At 35.9% G+C, this 15,714-nt stretch overlaps 5 protein-coding genes, 1 long non-coding RNA gene and 1 pseudogene across 7 annotated transcripts; 4 read left to right on the forward strand and 3 right to left on the reverse strand.

Moving 5' to 3' along the window:
• Positions 1–639, reverse strand: LOC109126596. Its single transcript, XR_002033474.1, has 2 exons — positions 446–639; positions 1–260 (listed from the first exon to the last, which is right to left on the reverse strand). It is a non-coding gene; the product is annotated as an uncharacterized LOC109126596 (long non-coding RNA).
• LOC104712864 (AP2-like ethylene-responsive transcription factor AIL1) lies at positions 890–3,633 on the forward strand. Its single transcript, XM_010429845.2, has 9 exons — positions 890–1,171; positions 1,258–1,834; positions 1,986–2,068; positions 2,201–2,209; positions 2,374–2,462; positions 2,670–2,743; positions 2,870–2,920; positions 3,021–3,097; positions 3,191–3,633. Exons 1-9 carry the CDS (start codon positions 904–906, stop codon positions 3,370–3,372), a joined length of 1,410 nt encoding a protein of 469 aa, XP_010428147.2. The 5' UTR covers positions 890–903; the 3' UTR covers positions 3,373–3,633.
• Positions 4,846–6,066, forward strand: LOC104712866 (annotated as a pseudogene).
• Positions 5,999–6,857, reverse strand: LOC104712865 (germin-like protein subfamily 3 member 1). The gene has a single exon (XM_010429846.2). It carries the CDS (start codon positions 6,789–6,791, stop codon positions 6,162–6,164), a length of 630 nt encoding a protein of 209 aa, XP_010428148.1. The 5' UTR covers positions 6,792–6,857; the 3' UTR covers positions 5,999–6,161.
• On the forward strand, positions 7,785–9,304 carry LOC104712867 (lipase 3-like). The gene is made up of 4 exons (XM_010429847.2): positions 7,785–8,604; positions 8,730–8,822; positions 8,917–8,984; positions 9,154–9,304. The coding sequence occupies exons 1-4, from the start codon at positions 7,798–7,800 to the stop codon at positions 9,269–9,271; spliced, it is 1,086 nt and encodes a 361-aa protein (XP_010428149.2). The 5' UTR covers positions 7,785–7,797; the 3' UTR covers positions 9,272–9,304.
• On the forward strand, positions 10,230–11,631 carry LOC104712868 (protein ELF4-LIKE 2-like). The gene is made up of 2 exons (XM_010429849.2): positions 10,230–10,538; positions 11,011–11,631. The coding sequence occupies exon 2, from the start codon at positions 11,034–11,036 to the stop codon at positions 11,388–11,390; it is 357 nt and encodes a 118-aa protein (XP_010428151.1). The 5' UTR covers positions 10,230–10,538; positions 11,011–11,033; the 3' UTR covers positions 11,391–11,631.
• On the reverse strand, positions 12,329–14,377 carry LOC104712869 (uncharacterized sugar epimerase YhfK). 2 transcript variants are annotated; one of them, XM_010429850.2, is made up of 9 exons: positions 14,053–14,377; positions 13,855–13,941; positions 13,695–13,771; positions 13,513–13,608; positions 13,308–13,385; positions 13,157–13,219; positions 12,876–13,049; positions 12,702–12,797; positions 12,329–12,609 (listed from the first exon to the last, which is right to left on the reverse strand). In XM_010429850.2, the coding sequence occupies exons 1-9, from the start codon at positions 14,237–14,239 to the stop codon at positions 12,529–12,531; spliced, it is 939 nt and encodes a 312-aa protein (XP_010428152.1). In that variant the 5' UTR covers positions 14,240–14,377; the 3' UTR covers positions 12,329–12,528. The 2 variants fall into 2 exon arrangements, with proteins under 2 accessions (XP_010428152.1, XP_010428153.1); XM_010429851.2 differs by having other exon boundaries at positions 13,695–13,768; positions 14,053–14,376.

The raw sequence follows: 15,714 nt of genomic DNA on the forward strand, positions 1-15,714 counted from the left end.
TTAGAGCAAAGAGTTTGGTTTGGTATAATTACATTCAGCCATAGAGAACTAAACCTATGCACCTGAAGCACCGCGCTACCTTCCTACAGCCACAACCAATTTGCCTATAAATAAAGGCCTTTACAAAAAGTCATAGAGCTGAACCTTTAACCAAAAAAAATATCAAGATCAAACAGATAGCGAAGGTCTTTCTTCCATAAAAACGTGGTTCAACCGAGGTGGGTGATCTGCTGCAACATACGAGTTTAACCTGCCATCAACTGTTACACTTAGCGATTAGAGAAGCTACTCTGTTTGAAATTGAGTTTTTCAAAAAAAATTCCAATGGCCCAATGGAGACATGTCGTGCTTTTTTGGTCGAGAACTCTAGTAAACGCCCTTCTATTTATGAAGAAGTATAACTGATTTATTCAACTACAAATCTAAAACTCAAAACTTCTTTTACCTCGTTTGTGTAGTGAAAAAATCACTTCGTTTTTACTCCCAATTACTCGCCCGTCTCGAAAAAGAAAGTACCGATTTTTTATTAACTTTGTAATCGTGCTTATTCTATAGCAGAAAAAAAAAAAAGAGAATCAAACCTTAAATGCATAAATTAAAACTCTTATGTGCCATGTGTATCCATATATGGTAAACATCGAAAAGATCTGAGGGAAAGAGGGCACAATACTCTATAGAAGTCAGATGCAAGTGCCCAAAAAAGAAGGTGTAATAAGAGAGAGTAAGAGAGAGAAACCTCCTCTTCTTTTCCTTTCATGCTACGACAAAACTTCACCGCCACCTGTTTTGTCTTTAGTCTATATATAATTGCTGATTTCGCATTTTCCACTTTTGTTCAATATAATCTGTTTGCCTACATCTATATATCAATGTCTAGACTTTGAAAAAACAATATATATTCACATGTACAATAATAACACTACAAATCATATAAAACACGAAACCCTAAATAGTGTGGTAGAGAGAGAGAGAGAGAGAGAGAGAGAGAGAGAGAAAGAGAGAGAGAGAGAGAGAGAGAGAGAGAGAGAGATGAACAAATGGTTGGGATTTTCTTTGACACCTCATTTGAGAACTTGCGATAGAGAAGAAGAAAAAGACGAAGAAGAACTTAGGCACAACGGTTCAGATGGGTCTCTCTTCTTCGCCGATCCTCTCACACATCATCCTTCTGGTATTACTTATACATAAAATATATCATATATGTTGTTTGTTGGCTTGGCCACTGTTGACGATATTCATTTTTCTATTTTTGTGTAGTGGGGAGATATGATATTAACCTTGATCACCATCATCATCATGACGAGGAAGTGCCAAACTCTCATCAAACCGAGTATCCTATGAACCATAACCAAACCAATATCAATTGCACCACCGTGATTAACGAATTGTACCCACCCGGTTACCTCCTCCACGAACAAACCGAAGTTACACCACAATACCCGAACTTAGTCCTTGATTATGGAGCTTTTGAGAGGGTTGGTTCGGTCTCGGATCTCAAATCTTGGTTAAGGCAAGACACTCCAACATTTCCACTCTCAAATACTTACGTTACTGAAGAGGGTGGTACGAGCAATACTATTAGTCAGTTGAGTAACGAAGAGACTGGTTACTATAACACCAGTGGCTCGATGCTATCATTGGCTTTGAGCCATGGCGCTTGTTCTGATTTGATCAACGAATCAAATGTATTGTCTGTGCCGGTGGAAGAACCGGTTAAGGTAGATGAGAAGCGGAAGAGATTGGATGGTAAATCTCAGGTGGTGAAGGAAACAGTTCCTCGGAAATCGGTTAATAGTTTAGGACAAAGAACTTCGCAGTATCGTGGAGTTACAAGGTACGTACGTTACGTTATTAAATAAGGATGCCTCAAACTTACACGTAATAAAAATGTGAATGCTAGCTAAAATTATGTATACATGTCATTTATTTTGTAGTTAAAGTGATTGTGTCGACACATATATAAACATATTTGTGCGTGTATACAGGCATAGATGGACAGGGAGGTATGAAGCTCACTTATGGGATAATAGCTGTAAGAAAGAGGGACAGACAAGAAAAGGAAGACAAGGTTTTTCCAAAAACAAAAACAAATATAAATTCGTACATTTTCCGATTCAAATATGCTATCATCAATAATTTGACTAACAGTTTTTTTTCTTTCTTTTTTGCAATTTCCAATTCCCTTCTTGATCAATCACAGTGTATCTTGGTAAGTCAAAAACTTAAATTTTCACAACCTATTCTGCATTGGATCCATTTGTCGCATTCGTGTTGCCCTAGTTATGGTCTGAAGTAAATAAGCTCTTTAAGAAAAATAAAAACAAGTATACGTACTGTATATGATAACTTAATGAAAACTATAAAATATAACAGGAGGGTATGATGAGGAGGAGAAAGCAGCGAGGGCTTATGATTTAGCGGCTCTGAAGTATTGGGGTCCTACCACTCACTTAAATTTCTCTGTGAGTTTGATCTGGTCCCTAGCTCCTTCCACTTCTAAATCCTTCATTATTTTATATATGTTACACTCATGCAACATACCAGATTTGTAATTACTTATTTGGATCTTGAAGTAATTAATTTACGATTTTATTGACTTAATTTGATAATGGAATCATTTAGAGTTGGTTAGTAACTAATATCAGTGTTTTGATGCTCTTTTTATCCAGTTAAGTAATTACGAAAAGGAGATCGAGGAACTCGATAACATGAATAGGCAAGAATTTGTTGCCATGTTGAGGAGGTATAACTAGTACTCAACCTAAAACATCACTCTCTTTGCAATATTTGATATTTATAGGCTTTCTATATATACATATATAGTTACATACTTATAACCAAAGCTTTGTTATGAAATTCCCATATATAGGAACAGTAGTGGGTTTTCTAGGGGAGCTTCCGTTTACAGAGGAGTTACAAGGTTTGATTTGGACATACCTTGTAAAAAACTAATTATGAGCAATTGAGCATGTATATAGCATTAGAGGATGTTTATGATCATGGATGTATAATGCATGCAGGCATCATCAACATGGAAGATGGCAAGCTAGAATCGGAAGAGTTGCTGGAAACAAGGACTTGTACCTTGGCACATTTAGTATGAAACCACTTCTATATATAAATGGTTGAATATATAACATTATACATTGTTGTTATTAATTATTAACTTTATATCGCAACTTTGATGAAGGCACGCAAGAAGAAGCAGCAGAGGCTTATGATATCGCGGCAATAAAATTCAGAGGCTTAAACGCTGTAACCAATTTCGATATAAACAGATATGACGTGAAGAGGATATGTTCAGCAAGCTCTGCGATTGCCAATACCGACCAGGCCAAAGGTTCTCCCTCCGGACAAGAACGACCACCATGAAATTTCTCGCCGGAGAGACTTCTTTTCCCGCGGTTTGTTAGATGAGTCTTTTCAATATATCATTATGGTTTAATAAACGTTTAAAAGTTAGGCCTATATATTATATATATACAACATTTTTAGCAAATTATAGGTTATCATTATCAGAATCCAGGATTACTATATATGATATCCTTTGATAGTAATGTTATTATTTTCGGCATGAACTGAAAATGAAAATTGTTGTTTTTATTCGACATAGAATCAATTGAACATTTTTTTTTTCTTTTTGAAAATCAGTTGAACAGTTAATGCATCTACTATTTAAACTCCATAACAAAAGTGTTGATTATGATATTTATTAATTAGACAAAGTCAAGGAGAGGCCATTAATTCCTCAATTTATGTGCCTTCTTCTGAGTTCTGTCGTGGTCGTATTTAAAGAAATAGCGTTACAAAGTGAAACTTAACTTAAATTTATAGTCGAATCCGTCCAAGATTATGATTTATCAACACGTATATCATTATCAAGCTAGTTAATTATAGTAAGCAGCGTAGGTGATATATTAAGGGTTCGGACTTTTTTTTTACAGTCGTATCTGAATTGTTGCTTACATAAATATAAAATATTGACTATATATTGAATCTAACTTATAATCGATTGAGTCCGTCCAAACCTTCGTATTACTATATTTGGTGGATTACATGTTACATAAATGCGTGAATGTTCCATCCCATGCATATACTTATGTGTGTTACATTGTGCACTTATGATCATAGTAAGAACTAATTAAGAAATACATGTTTTACTAATAATTAGGGAAAAGGCTAAATTAAATTCCAAAAAAAGAAAATCCAAATTTCTCATATATGCGACGCAATTTGGCCACATGCACACATTATTCGAGTAGCACTATAGCTAGCTACTAGTTTATAATTTTATATATATATGTCTGCAAGTGTGTATGTTAGTAGTTAGTACAGTGTATGCAAATTGCTTTAAATATCTTGTTGATGACGAAGTTGTTGAGTAAAGCTATCGGCTCCATATACCTCACAGTCACAGATAAATGATATCATCAGAATCTACTTTACGTGTGTCTCTTCACTCTCTCCCCTGCACATTTCCCTCAATTATTACTGTAAAGTTTAACAATATATTTGTTTTGTAGAACTCTCCCCATCAATAACCTTTAAGTACATTCATATATATATATAGCTGAAAACTTATTACAAAGTAGTATTCAATAAAAAGTTATAAAAAAACACATTTTTGAATTCAACTGTTTTATTAGTATTTTCATCATATATGATTGCAGATGAGATTATTATACAATCGCATTTTGTATAGTGTGACCATGAACACATTTTTAATGTTTGTTTATTTGCGGATCCAAAAAAATAATACAACTCATCTGCAATCACATATATGATGGGCCTTAATTAATAAAATAATACTAAAAGAAGAGATCCAAAACGGCCCACTATCAAAAATTCATCACTTGTCGTCGTCAGTGGTTCTTCTTCTTCTTGGTTCATTCGTTCCATCTTCCCTAATTTAAAACGTAAGAACACACCAGGAACGATCCTCTAACGTTACACGTTCTTCAGATTCACACTTCTCTTTGTTCTCAAATCGATTCATATTACACGCAGCTATTCAAATCGAGAAACCCTGATTTCATGATTCAGAGATTTTGAAACTCTCAATCCCAATTTTCGATTCTGCGAAATGGAACCGCCATTACAAAGTTTGAGACTTTTCTTATTCTGTTTCTTCGTCTTCTTCTCCATCTCTGCTTCTTCTATCTTAGTTGACTCACAATCACAAGATTCTACCACCGCCTCCTCCTCCAGTAAGGGTCTTTGAGAGTAGTAACAAGCAGGCGAATCACGAGAAGCATCATCACCACAGAAGAAAAAAATGGCGACAGAGAAAGAAGTCAAGGAACCATCATCGTCATCATCGGAAGAAGAAGGTGAACACGGGAAAGACGGTGGGGCTTTTCTTCGCCGGTGTAGCTGCAGCTTTACAAGTAGTTGTTGCTGCTTTCTTGCTTTTCAAAAGAAGTCAGCTTCTCCGCAAGATCAATGATTTACAACAACACTAAATGAGTATCGCAGTTGGAGTTAAGTGAGTCATCTCAATTTTGATCCCTTTTCTCTTTTCCATAATCTGTAAATTTTTATTGTCTTTAGTGGCTGCAACTCAATATTGTTGTTTAGATCACATCTGAGTATTGTGTAGTTGTTCTGCTTTTAGTCTTGAACCAGTCGTTTCATTGGAGAGATGGGGATGACTCTGTTTATCAAAGTTCTTAGATTTGGTGTGATACATTTTTTGAAAGAAACTGTCAAATGTGTTCTTTAATTCCCAGCTCCAGGCTGTAGATCTAAGTTAGCTATTTAGCATACACACATGATGTCTCCTTTTTGTATGGTTCTAATGGGTTAATGTCAAACATATCATATAGAATAATAATTGCTGGGGGAGGACCGATCTAAACTTGTGGAGTTGGGACCACTGAACCCATGTGAGAGTCTGGTCCTTAAAGTTAGCATTCTTTTGTTTCTTTTTCCTAATTAGAGGGTTCACTCAAGTCAATGGTTAAGTTTTAGCTAATGATATGATGACCAACTCAGGATCTTGAATGAAAAACTCACATACAATGTAATAATCTTGACAGGTTTTGAAGAATTACAAGGAACACAAAACAGAGATGACAAGAATCCATCAAAGATAAAAAAAGAAGAAGAAGAAGAAGAGGTGTTTGTTGTTGTTTTAGTCAAGGGGAGTCCCAAGTCTTTTTTTAACCAGTTCCTCCAAGAACACCCTTTAGCTTCTTGACTGTAGTTGGGTCAAGGAAAGTAGTACCCACGACGAGGTCAGTGGGAAGATTGTTAGCAAAGAGTGCGAAATCAAGAATCTGGAGACCCGGATTAGCGCTGCTGAATGTGACAAAGGCTGCAGCTTTGGCTTTTCCTTGATTGATTTGGAAATGAAGTAAGCCCTGTGGGAAAACCATGACCTGTCCTGGTTTAAGCGTCTGCACGTAGACAGTGTTTGCAGAGGAGGAGACAAACCCAGCAGTGATAGAGCCCTCAAGGACGAAGAGAACCTCAGAGGCACCAGGGTGAGTGTGCATTGGGATCACACCTTTAGGAGCTAGGTCAAGTCTAGCTGTAGAGAGGCCTAGACCGTTCAGAGCTGGGAACTGACCAACGAAACCGGGCGTGACAGCAGCACTGATGATGTTTGTAGTGTTTCCAGGAGTGCCTAAGCCTGAGAAGACAAAGTCACTGGCTTTGACGTGCATGGGACGAATACATGGGTAACCCGCAGGGGTTTCAGCACGTTTCAGGTTTGCGACACAGAAGTCTTGAACTGAGGCATTGGATAGAGCAAAGAGAAGAGATAAGAGGAAGATAATGCGCATCATTTTGAATGACTGGTTTAGGAATAACTCTCTTCTTCTTCTTTTTTTTTATCTACTCTTCTCACTTCTCTCCTCTGCGTTTATATAGAGAGTCTGGTGGATAAACTGTGTGGTGAACATTCGAAAGACGGAGATAAGCTTTTGGAAACCAGTATGGACATCCAAGAACAAGGACCACTCTTAGAAACAAACAAAACGCCTCTTTTCTTTGCCTGCCTGTTCCGCATCATTAGTGATTTTATGGATGATGTAGACATTGATATTAATTACAGATGAAAATTTTCAGAGTTTTTGAGAATAACACAGAGGAGGCAAATTAAAAGATATCAAAGCGTAATGCAGAATTAACTTGTCGCTCAAGTAAGTAGAAGAGCGCAAATCACGTCCATAAGAAGATAAGAAAAACTCGTTTACTTGAGGGTAGTTGGAGTTATGAGCCAAGTGCCAAAGATTTTGTCACAAGTTGGGTAAAGTTGACGTAGAGAATACGAGGAGGAGATGTGGATACGTATGTGTCGTAATGTAATGTGGACCAATGGCACATGTGACGGACCATTAAAAGACACTATTTGACAGCCAGAAGAAGCTTAACAAAGATGTCGACAAAAACAAAACAAAACAAGAAAAAAAAAGCTCTAAGAAAGATTCTTGGAATGATCCTTCTTTTTCTTGGCTAATATATGTCAGTGTCACTAAACAATGTGTGGGAGAGTACTTAACCATTGTGCGTTTGTATGAATTATGGGCCCAAAATTATAATAAATAGGGCTTTGGCCCATCAGTAACGTTTCGGCGGGAAAGAATTAGTCAATCAAATCAGACCGGACTAAACCGGGAGAAATAGTAAACGGCTCTGTTTTTTTCTAATTTTAACCATAACCAATTCTTTCTGTCTCGGTAAAAACGAGAAGAGTCTCTCTACCTTTATTATCATTTATTTGTTTTTAATTAACGAGAAACTGGTTGAGATACCTACCACGAATGCGAATGGTCTAACAGACAAACACACATGCATGCACAAACCACAACCATATTACTCAGAATCATCATCACCAAACAAAACTCTCTAATGGCGTCAATGAAACTCATGTTTCGAATCCTCCGTCGCGCCATCGGCATCGCGATAACTCTCTTAAAGAGCCTCATTTGGTGTTTACTCGACAATTTCGATTACCCGATTCTGATCAAGCTCGCCGATACATTCTTATCTTTATATTTCCTAATCTTCTGCGATCTACGCCCCATCACCGTCGATTTAAACGACGGTGAAACCACATTACATTTCTGGATCTCCGGCCACCGGAAAATCAACCGGCCGAACCTCCTCATGTTACACGGTTACGGAGGGAACTCGAAATGGCAGTTTATACCTCAGGTCACGGATCTGTCGAGATCGTTTAATCTCTTCATCCCTGATCTCGTTTTCTTCGGGAGATCGTACTCGAGAAACACAGATCGGAGCGTGGAGTTTCAGGCGAGGAGTATCGTCGGAGGTTTGAAGAGGCTTGGTTGTTGTGGTGGTAAAGACGACGGAGGAGATTTGTCGGTTTACTCGATTAGTTACGGTGGATTCGTAGCGTACCGGATCGCGAAGATTTGGCCGGAGATGATTGAGAAACTTGTGATTGTGAGTAGTGGAGTCGGGTTTACGCAGCAGCAGAAGATGACGGAGATGAAAAAACACGGCGGAGATGTATCGGAGATTTTGGTACCGAGTAATCCGAGAGATCTGAGGTTGTTAGTTAGGGTTTCCATGAATACAGGTCTTAGGTTTCTTGACTGGGTTCCAGATTTTATCCTCTCACAGTTCATCTCTGTAAGTTCTGTTTCTTTTTGTTAATTACTCACTCTGTCCCGTAATTTAGTTTTTATTTAAAAAATGATCCAGATGTTAAACATTTTGCAGAATAAGCCCTACAAGTTTTCAATTTTTTTGTTTAGGTGATGTATGAGACAAATCGACAAGAACTTTTAGATTTAGCTAAGAATTTGCTGGAAAGAGAAGAGGAGTCAGAGTTCTTTGCAATATCACAGGTCATTTGATCAAATAAAACAGTTTTTTTTTTAACTGAATAATTAGTAACTGATGATCGATTTATTTATTTTGGTGTTGATTAAATATTCACAGAAAACGTTGATCGTTTGGGGTGACAAGGATCAGGTGTTTCCTTTGGAGCATGGGCGTCGTCTACATAGGTAAATAATATTTGATGAGTGAATAGTGATGATAGCTTAACTCTATAGTATAACAATTCAAGTCATAATAAAGGATCTCTCAGTTTAACCTCCTCCATACTCTAATTTTGTTAGTATATTATTATGTAATCTTTTTTTTTTTTTGCCACATAATTTTTCTTTGACACAGGAATTTGCCAAACTCGAGTTTAGAGGTATTGAAGGAAATTGGACATGGTGTAAACATTGAAGCACCAACTACTCTTAACAATTTGATTATCTCGTTTGTTTTAGGTGTTGTTCCTTAACTTCTACTGCTGTAGTTTTTCCTTTTTACGGTAGTAAATTTTATACATGGTTTATACCAATAATATATTCGTATTTGATCCAAAAAAAATTATTCAACTGGAAGCAAAACTACCGGTCTAAAGGATTATAACATGTAAAACAAGTATTGTATGTCCAAACAAACTGCCAAATCACAATTTACAATGCATTGGGTTTGGGATAAACAACTTGTATTCCAATCAGCATTTATATAATTTGACCAAGCTGATAACAAAAAAAACATACATGTAATATAACTTTTGAATTCATATATAAAACTGTTTCCCGAGGTCATATATATAATGGAACTTTTGGTGAAAACCAAGGGGGGGGTTCATGGTGCATTAACAAGATATTGACATTGGTGATCTTTGCATTTTATTTGGTACGTGAGCATGTACCAGGACCTTAAAAATCTAACTCTATTTACTTCATCGACCAGACCACCATCGTGCTTACTGCTTATCGATATGACATTGCGGCCCACACATTCAAGAAGCTCTCAGGCCAGCCCAAGAAAAATACTCTCCTCGTGTGAATTTTCTGGCTTGCTCCTATATCATAGCTTCGAATTAAAAGGTGCTTAATTCAAGTTTCAGCCAAATCTAACCAAAAAAAAAAAAAATTATAACTTAAAATTTTTTCATTATCCAATCTTCATATGTGAAATTTTCTAACCTATAATTTTAAATGTTAAATGATCTGACCCATTACATGTTAAATACTAACTTCATATAATTTGTTAAAAAATAGATTTTAAGTCCCCTTGTCCGACCTCACTACTGACACTATAAAGAATAAAAACAAAAGTTACGGGTCGGGTCAAAAAAATAAATAATTTTGATCCAGATGTCTGACTGACACAGTGGCACAATATCTTTAACCTCCATAACTCTGCAAATTACAGATGCAGCAGAGAGTAAGCCAAGCAAGTACAACAACAACACTCAAAAAAAAAATCTTTTATTCCTATATATAAAAAAGATAAGAACATTTATATAGTATAAATATTCCCCTTCAAATCTCTCTCTGTCTCAAACTGTTTGTCTACAGACGACAAGTAGATTCCTTTTTTTTTTTTTTTTTGCTCTCTTTGCTTTCCAATAATTGTCATATTATTTTCTCCATAAACAAGAAAAAATATAAAGATTCTTAGTTTTATTTCCCGAGAAAAAAAAATAAAATCTCGATTTCATCTTCTCTGTGTCACCACCACCTCTTCACGGAGCTTGTTTGTTTTTTTTCAAGGTAAGAAACTGAATTTTTCAAAAGCTTTGCTTTTTGAGTTCATAGAATAGATATGATTCTTTTGTTTTCTGGGTCTTCAAAAATTTTATAAAGACTTTTTTTTTTTTTTTTATGAATCTTATAGAATCGGTTTCTACTTTTGTTGAGATTATCTCACTATATAGGTGAAGGCTACTTATAGAATAGCTATTTACTTACTTCTCCTTTTTTTCTTTTTTATCTATATATAGATCTCTCTTTTCCTCAAAACGTGTTTGGTGTTTAGTCTAAAAATTGAGGGTTCTTGAGATTGAAATGTAACTGCAAAAAAAAATATATATATTATCTTTGATTTGTGTTACTGGAAAAAAGTAGAATCTTTATGTGAGTGATCAAAGAGCTTTATGATAGAAAAGGTCAACGGAATAAGAAACTAAACACACTTGTTTAATGTGAGTTTTATTTGCCTTTTTTTTTTTTTTTTGTTCTGTAGATCAATCAAGATTTGAGCTTTTGATGGAATCAAGAATGGAAGGAGATGTGTATTCTGGATACCAGATGGATGGTAAACTGTTGCAGAATTTTCAAAAGAGCTTTGTTCAAGTTCAAGACATTCTTGATCAAAACCGGCTTTTGATCAACGAGATCAATCAGAACCACGAGTCAAAACAAGCTGATCACTTGGGTAGAAATGTTGGTTTGATTAGAGAGCTCAATAACAATATCAGAACTGTGGCTAGTCTTTATGGTGATCTCTCTCATTCTTTCGCTAGATCGGTTGATGCTTCATCCGAAGGGGAGTCTACAGGGACACTTAAATCTGATGGCAAGGCCAACAACAACAACAACCAGAAGAGGTTTAGATCCGGGTAACAACATAACCAACAGTTAAAAAAAACAATCTTGATGATTTTGTAGATTCAAAAGCTAATTTGATTGTGGATTAAGGAGTGACAATGTTTGTTGTTGTTGTCCAACAATATGAACATTAATATTGTGTTTTTTCTTAAGGGTCTTCTTCAACAGTTTTGCTTCCTGTAATCTCTGTTGAAATTGTTATCTACATAATGTTTTATGTCTTTTGATTCTGAGGTAATAAAAGAATTTTTCTTCTTTTGTTAGATTTGACATATCTCTGAAATTCAAGTTCTGCCACCAACTGATGCATTTATGACAAGTTAATAATTACACCTTTGGACTAATCAAATTCTCTAATCATCTTTATGCACTTCAAAAGGGGTTCTCACAAATGAATGTGTACTGTGCAGTGTGATTTCTTTGGTTCTAGAATTTACATGTAAACCATATCTTGTTTGTAGAAACTCAAAATTTAGCAATGTTCATATAAAGTAAGATTGATACTCGAATCAAAATAAGAAAAAGAAAGACATGAAAGTTGTACTAAAGTCTGATCTAGCAAAAGAAGATGATTATCCTCGTTGCCTTTGTGCTTGCTTGCATGATCCTTAAAGTCAAAAAGACAACAGAACAGAGACTTATAGTTTTAACTTTAGTTAGGTACTTTTTATTATTCCTTATCTTTTTTTCTCCATTTTTACACAAGTTTCAAGTTGTTTTACAACACAAAGCTTCTTTCCCCCCTTTCTTTATTTGTTTTCATTGGCTTTTGGACAAAAGAATCCAGCCAAACTTTTTGGTTCACTTCACCTTTTTATAATCAATTTCTTGGCTCACATCCATTTTCCTATCAATTTTCTTTTTGGATATTTTATGAAAACCATAAATGGTAGGGCCTCCATACTGTTCATATCATTCTTTCTATGATTCTCATGGTTGCTCAATCTTACAGATAATGAAAACAAATAATTTTTGATGCGTACAAGAGGAGAAAAACTTATGATTCTGAAGGCTTTCAAAGTTTCTTGAGACCCAGGTCAAATATGAAAGGAAATAATTTCTTATCTACATCAACAGAAAGATGTTGTAAAGACAGACAATGATGATGTATAATACTAATATGATGTTCTGTTCATCTCAACTTTGAAGCTTACTACTTCTTTTCACTCTGTCTCTGCATCACTTTCATCAACTGTCCTTCCCAGTCGGATACAACTTCTTCTCCACTCGTAACCTGACCGAAACGGAAGCCTCATCATTTGTACTGGAAGCAACATCAATGAACATAACGATCTATTCCTAGAAAAGCAAAGATTGTTTATCTACCTCAAATATTAACCCTGTTGGTGGGATCACACTTAGAGCTTCAACACATATACGAGCTGCATCTTCCTTGCTTATGCTTCCTTTAGCTGCAGCACCCTGTTTCATTCATAAAAATGTTGTTGAAACCAAGCAGTCAAGTGAACACATGTTTTTTCTTGTATTGGATGAATTTACCTCGCTAAAGTTGAAGCCTTGATTCCCTCCAGGACTGTTCTCCAGCTTGCCTGTTCTTATGATTGTATAAGGAACATTCGAAGATATAACAGCCTTTTCATCTTGCTCTGCCAGTTTTTTCGCTTTGCTATTCATCATAGCTTGAATACCACCGCTGTTTTCATAGACAGACAACTGCAGCTTCATTAAACCATGATCTCACAGACACAAGACCCTAATCAAATTATAATAAGAAACCAAGTATGAAGAAGGTAAAGTCATGGAGATGTATGTATCCTTACCTGAGACAAGAGAACTGCATGTTTCACACCTCTTAAACTCTTGACATTAGACAAGAAACCTTCCTGAAGTACAGAATGAAATGCTTAATGTTTTAGATAAATGTACAAAGTCAGATCAACACGAATGATGAAGGGTTTGGTTAAAACATACAGTTGGGGATATGATTGCACCAACACCTTTAAAAGCTTTCCTTAAGAAACGCTCGTTGCTTGCATCTCCAGACGTCAACTTCACAGATTTACAGTAATTGAATGTTTTGTCAAAGTAAAACAGAAACAAGAGACAGAACTAGGAGTACTATAAAACAGAAACAAGAGACAGAACTAGGAGTACTATATATATTCAGTGAACCAACCTCAACATAAGCTCCAAAAGCATCTAAAGCTTTTCTTTTGTCCTTCACAAGTGCTTTAATCCGAGTTCCTTTCACAATCAGTTGCAGTATAATCATCTACATCAGCTAAGAATTAACAGTTCTCAGTTTCATCATGCTGCATCCAATATATAATGGTTCTATGAAACCATGAAAACACACACCTGACCCAAATCACTGTCTCCATCCGTTACAAAAACAGCATCTTTTTCTCCATCAAGATCATCTTCTTCTTCCTCTGCTTCATGGATTCCAAATAACATATGTAAGAGTTATGTTTTAAGTCCTGATGAGATTCCAATTCAAACCCTTTTAGGTTAATACCTTTAAATTCATCGTCGTCTCCACTTAAAGATCCATCCTTTGGTCGAAGTTCAGGCGCTCCATACCATTTCCTAAGCTTCGGACCGCCTTAAAACAAGAGAAAACACACAACAGTATGGTACAAAGTCTCAATTTTTTTTTTTGTTTCAGAAAAAAGGCTTCACCTTTAAAACCAAATTCCAGTGAAATTGAAGATACCTTCGATATAATCGAGAATCTGATCCACAAAACTTATTTTCTTCTTAGCAAAACAACGAACAAGAGAACGTTTCCCAGATGTTACCACAACTCCACATTTGGGTTCAGAGACCTGATTCGAAGAAGTAGAGAAGAGTAACGAAGGTCCTTGGCTGAGGAGAGATGAAGGTAGAGAAGTACCCGCCATGTCTGCAACTGCAAAGATAAGGTTTCCGTTTCGTTCTCCTCACCTTACAGTCCTTACTGTACTGCTGTGATGTAATCTCAAAACGGTTTCTTGTAACCCTCTAGACGAGGGAGAGGTTCTCTACACGGTGATAATTACCACAAAGCCTTTCTTATGATGAAGGAAACATTCATTATTGTGGCGCTTTATCACCGTGCCAGGTGTCTAAAGTCCAGGCCTTTCATTTTGCAACCTTATCTCAACGTTCTTCTGCTGATAAGATAAAAGGTTGAGACTTTCTTCTTCAATTGATAAAAACGTTTGCTCCCTAGTTTCTAATTTTTGTTCACTTTTTCCTGATGAGTCTCTTTATTTGTAAATGTTTTTGTTTAATTATATCTATATTCCTTACTCATTAGTAATATTGTGATGTAGCTCATGATTCTTACATTAGATTGCATTGGTAGTCTTTGCTTTGAGATCTTTGTTCGAATACTTTGAACTGAAGCAATGGCATAGAAATCTTGATTTAAATATGTTGTTTGGTGCTAGTTTTATTTAGCATTGATCCATCTCTACTCAAATCCTTACACCAGATTTAATGGTATAAGAGGATCCAATGACAATGCTTATAGTGAAAATGGAGTTTATAGTCTCTCTGAACTATCTATGTCCAAGTTCTTGGGAGTTCGGAAGCACCTTACATCTTTTGACACTTGCTTTCTACTCTACTGACGGTTGTAAAAATCTGTTTGGAATTTCTAAGGTTTTCTTTGACAATTTTTTTCCGATTTGGGTTTAAGATTTACTAAAGTTGATGTGTTTTGATGTTAACTGCTTAGTCCCTCAACATTGTTTTATATACTTCAACATAACTAGTACAATGGTAACTTGGTGCTATTACTTACCCTCATGATGTGTTTGTGTTAAGTTTTGTCTTTCTCAAGTTTCCATTGTTGCAGGAGAAACATGTCTCCTCATGCATTGCATACAACTTCCATTCACAATGCAGCAAAAGAATCATTGTTGCAAGAGAGAAGTAAAGTCCACAATGAGCAAGGATCAAGGACATTGTTAGGCAACAAACGATTGTAAATTGTACTGTATTTCTAATTTTGTCAGTAAAGGACCAAAGTTGTTTTTAAAACTAAACTATCATGTACTCTTGCCTTATTCTTGTTAAATGTTTCTAAACTAAATTTTTTTCTATTGCGAGTTAAACAATGGAGGAAGTGTAATTTTTAAAAAAGAAAAAAAATAATCTGGACTAACCAAAATGGAGAAACACCCACCTTTTTCACACATTCTTTTGTAAATGTGGAAATAACCAAAATTGCAAAATCAGCCGACGTGCATTGCTGGTCTAGATATATCATCCGACACGGCGTCCTTACACACGTGAACCAAAACGGAGCGTAGTTTACATCTGTTTTGGCATATCCATCCAGCTATATTAATTAAGTTATGGGATTTACTGACGTGGCAATATCGGACCA

This window comes from Camelina sativa, chromosome 9, assembly GCF_000633955.1.
Source record: "Camelina sativa cultivar DH55 chromosome 9, Cs, whole genome shotgun sequence".
Taxonomy (NCBI): domain Eukaryota; kingdom Viridiplantae; phylum Streptophyta; class Magnoliopsida; order Brassicales; family Brassicaceae; genus Camelina; species Camelina sativa.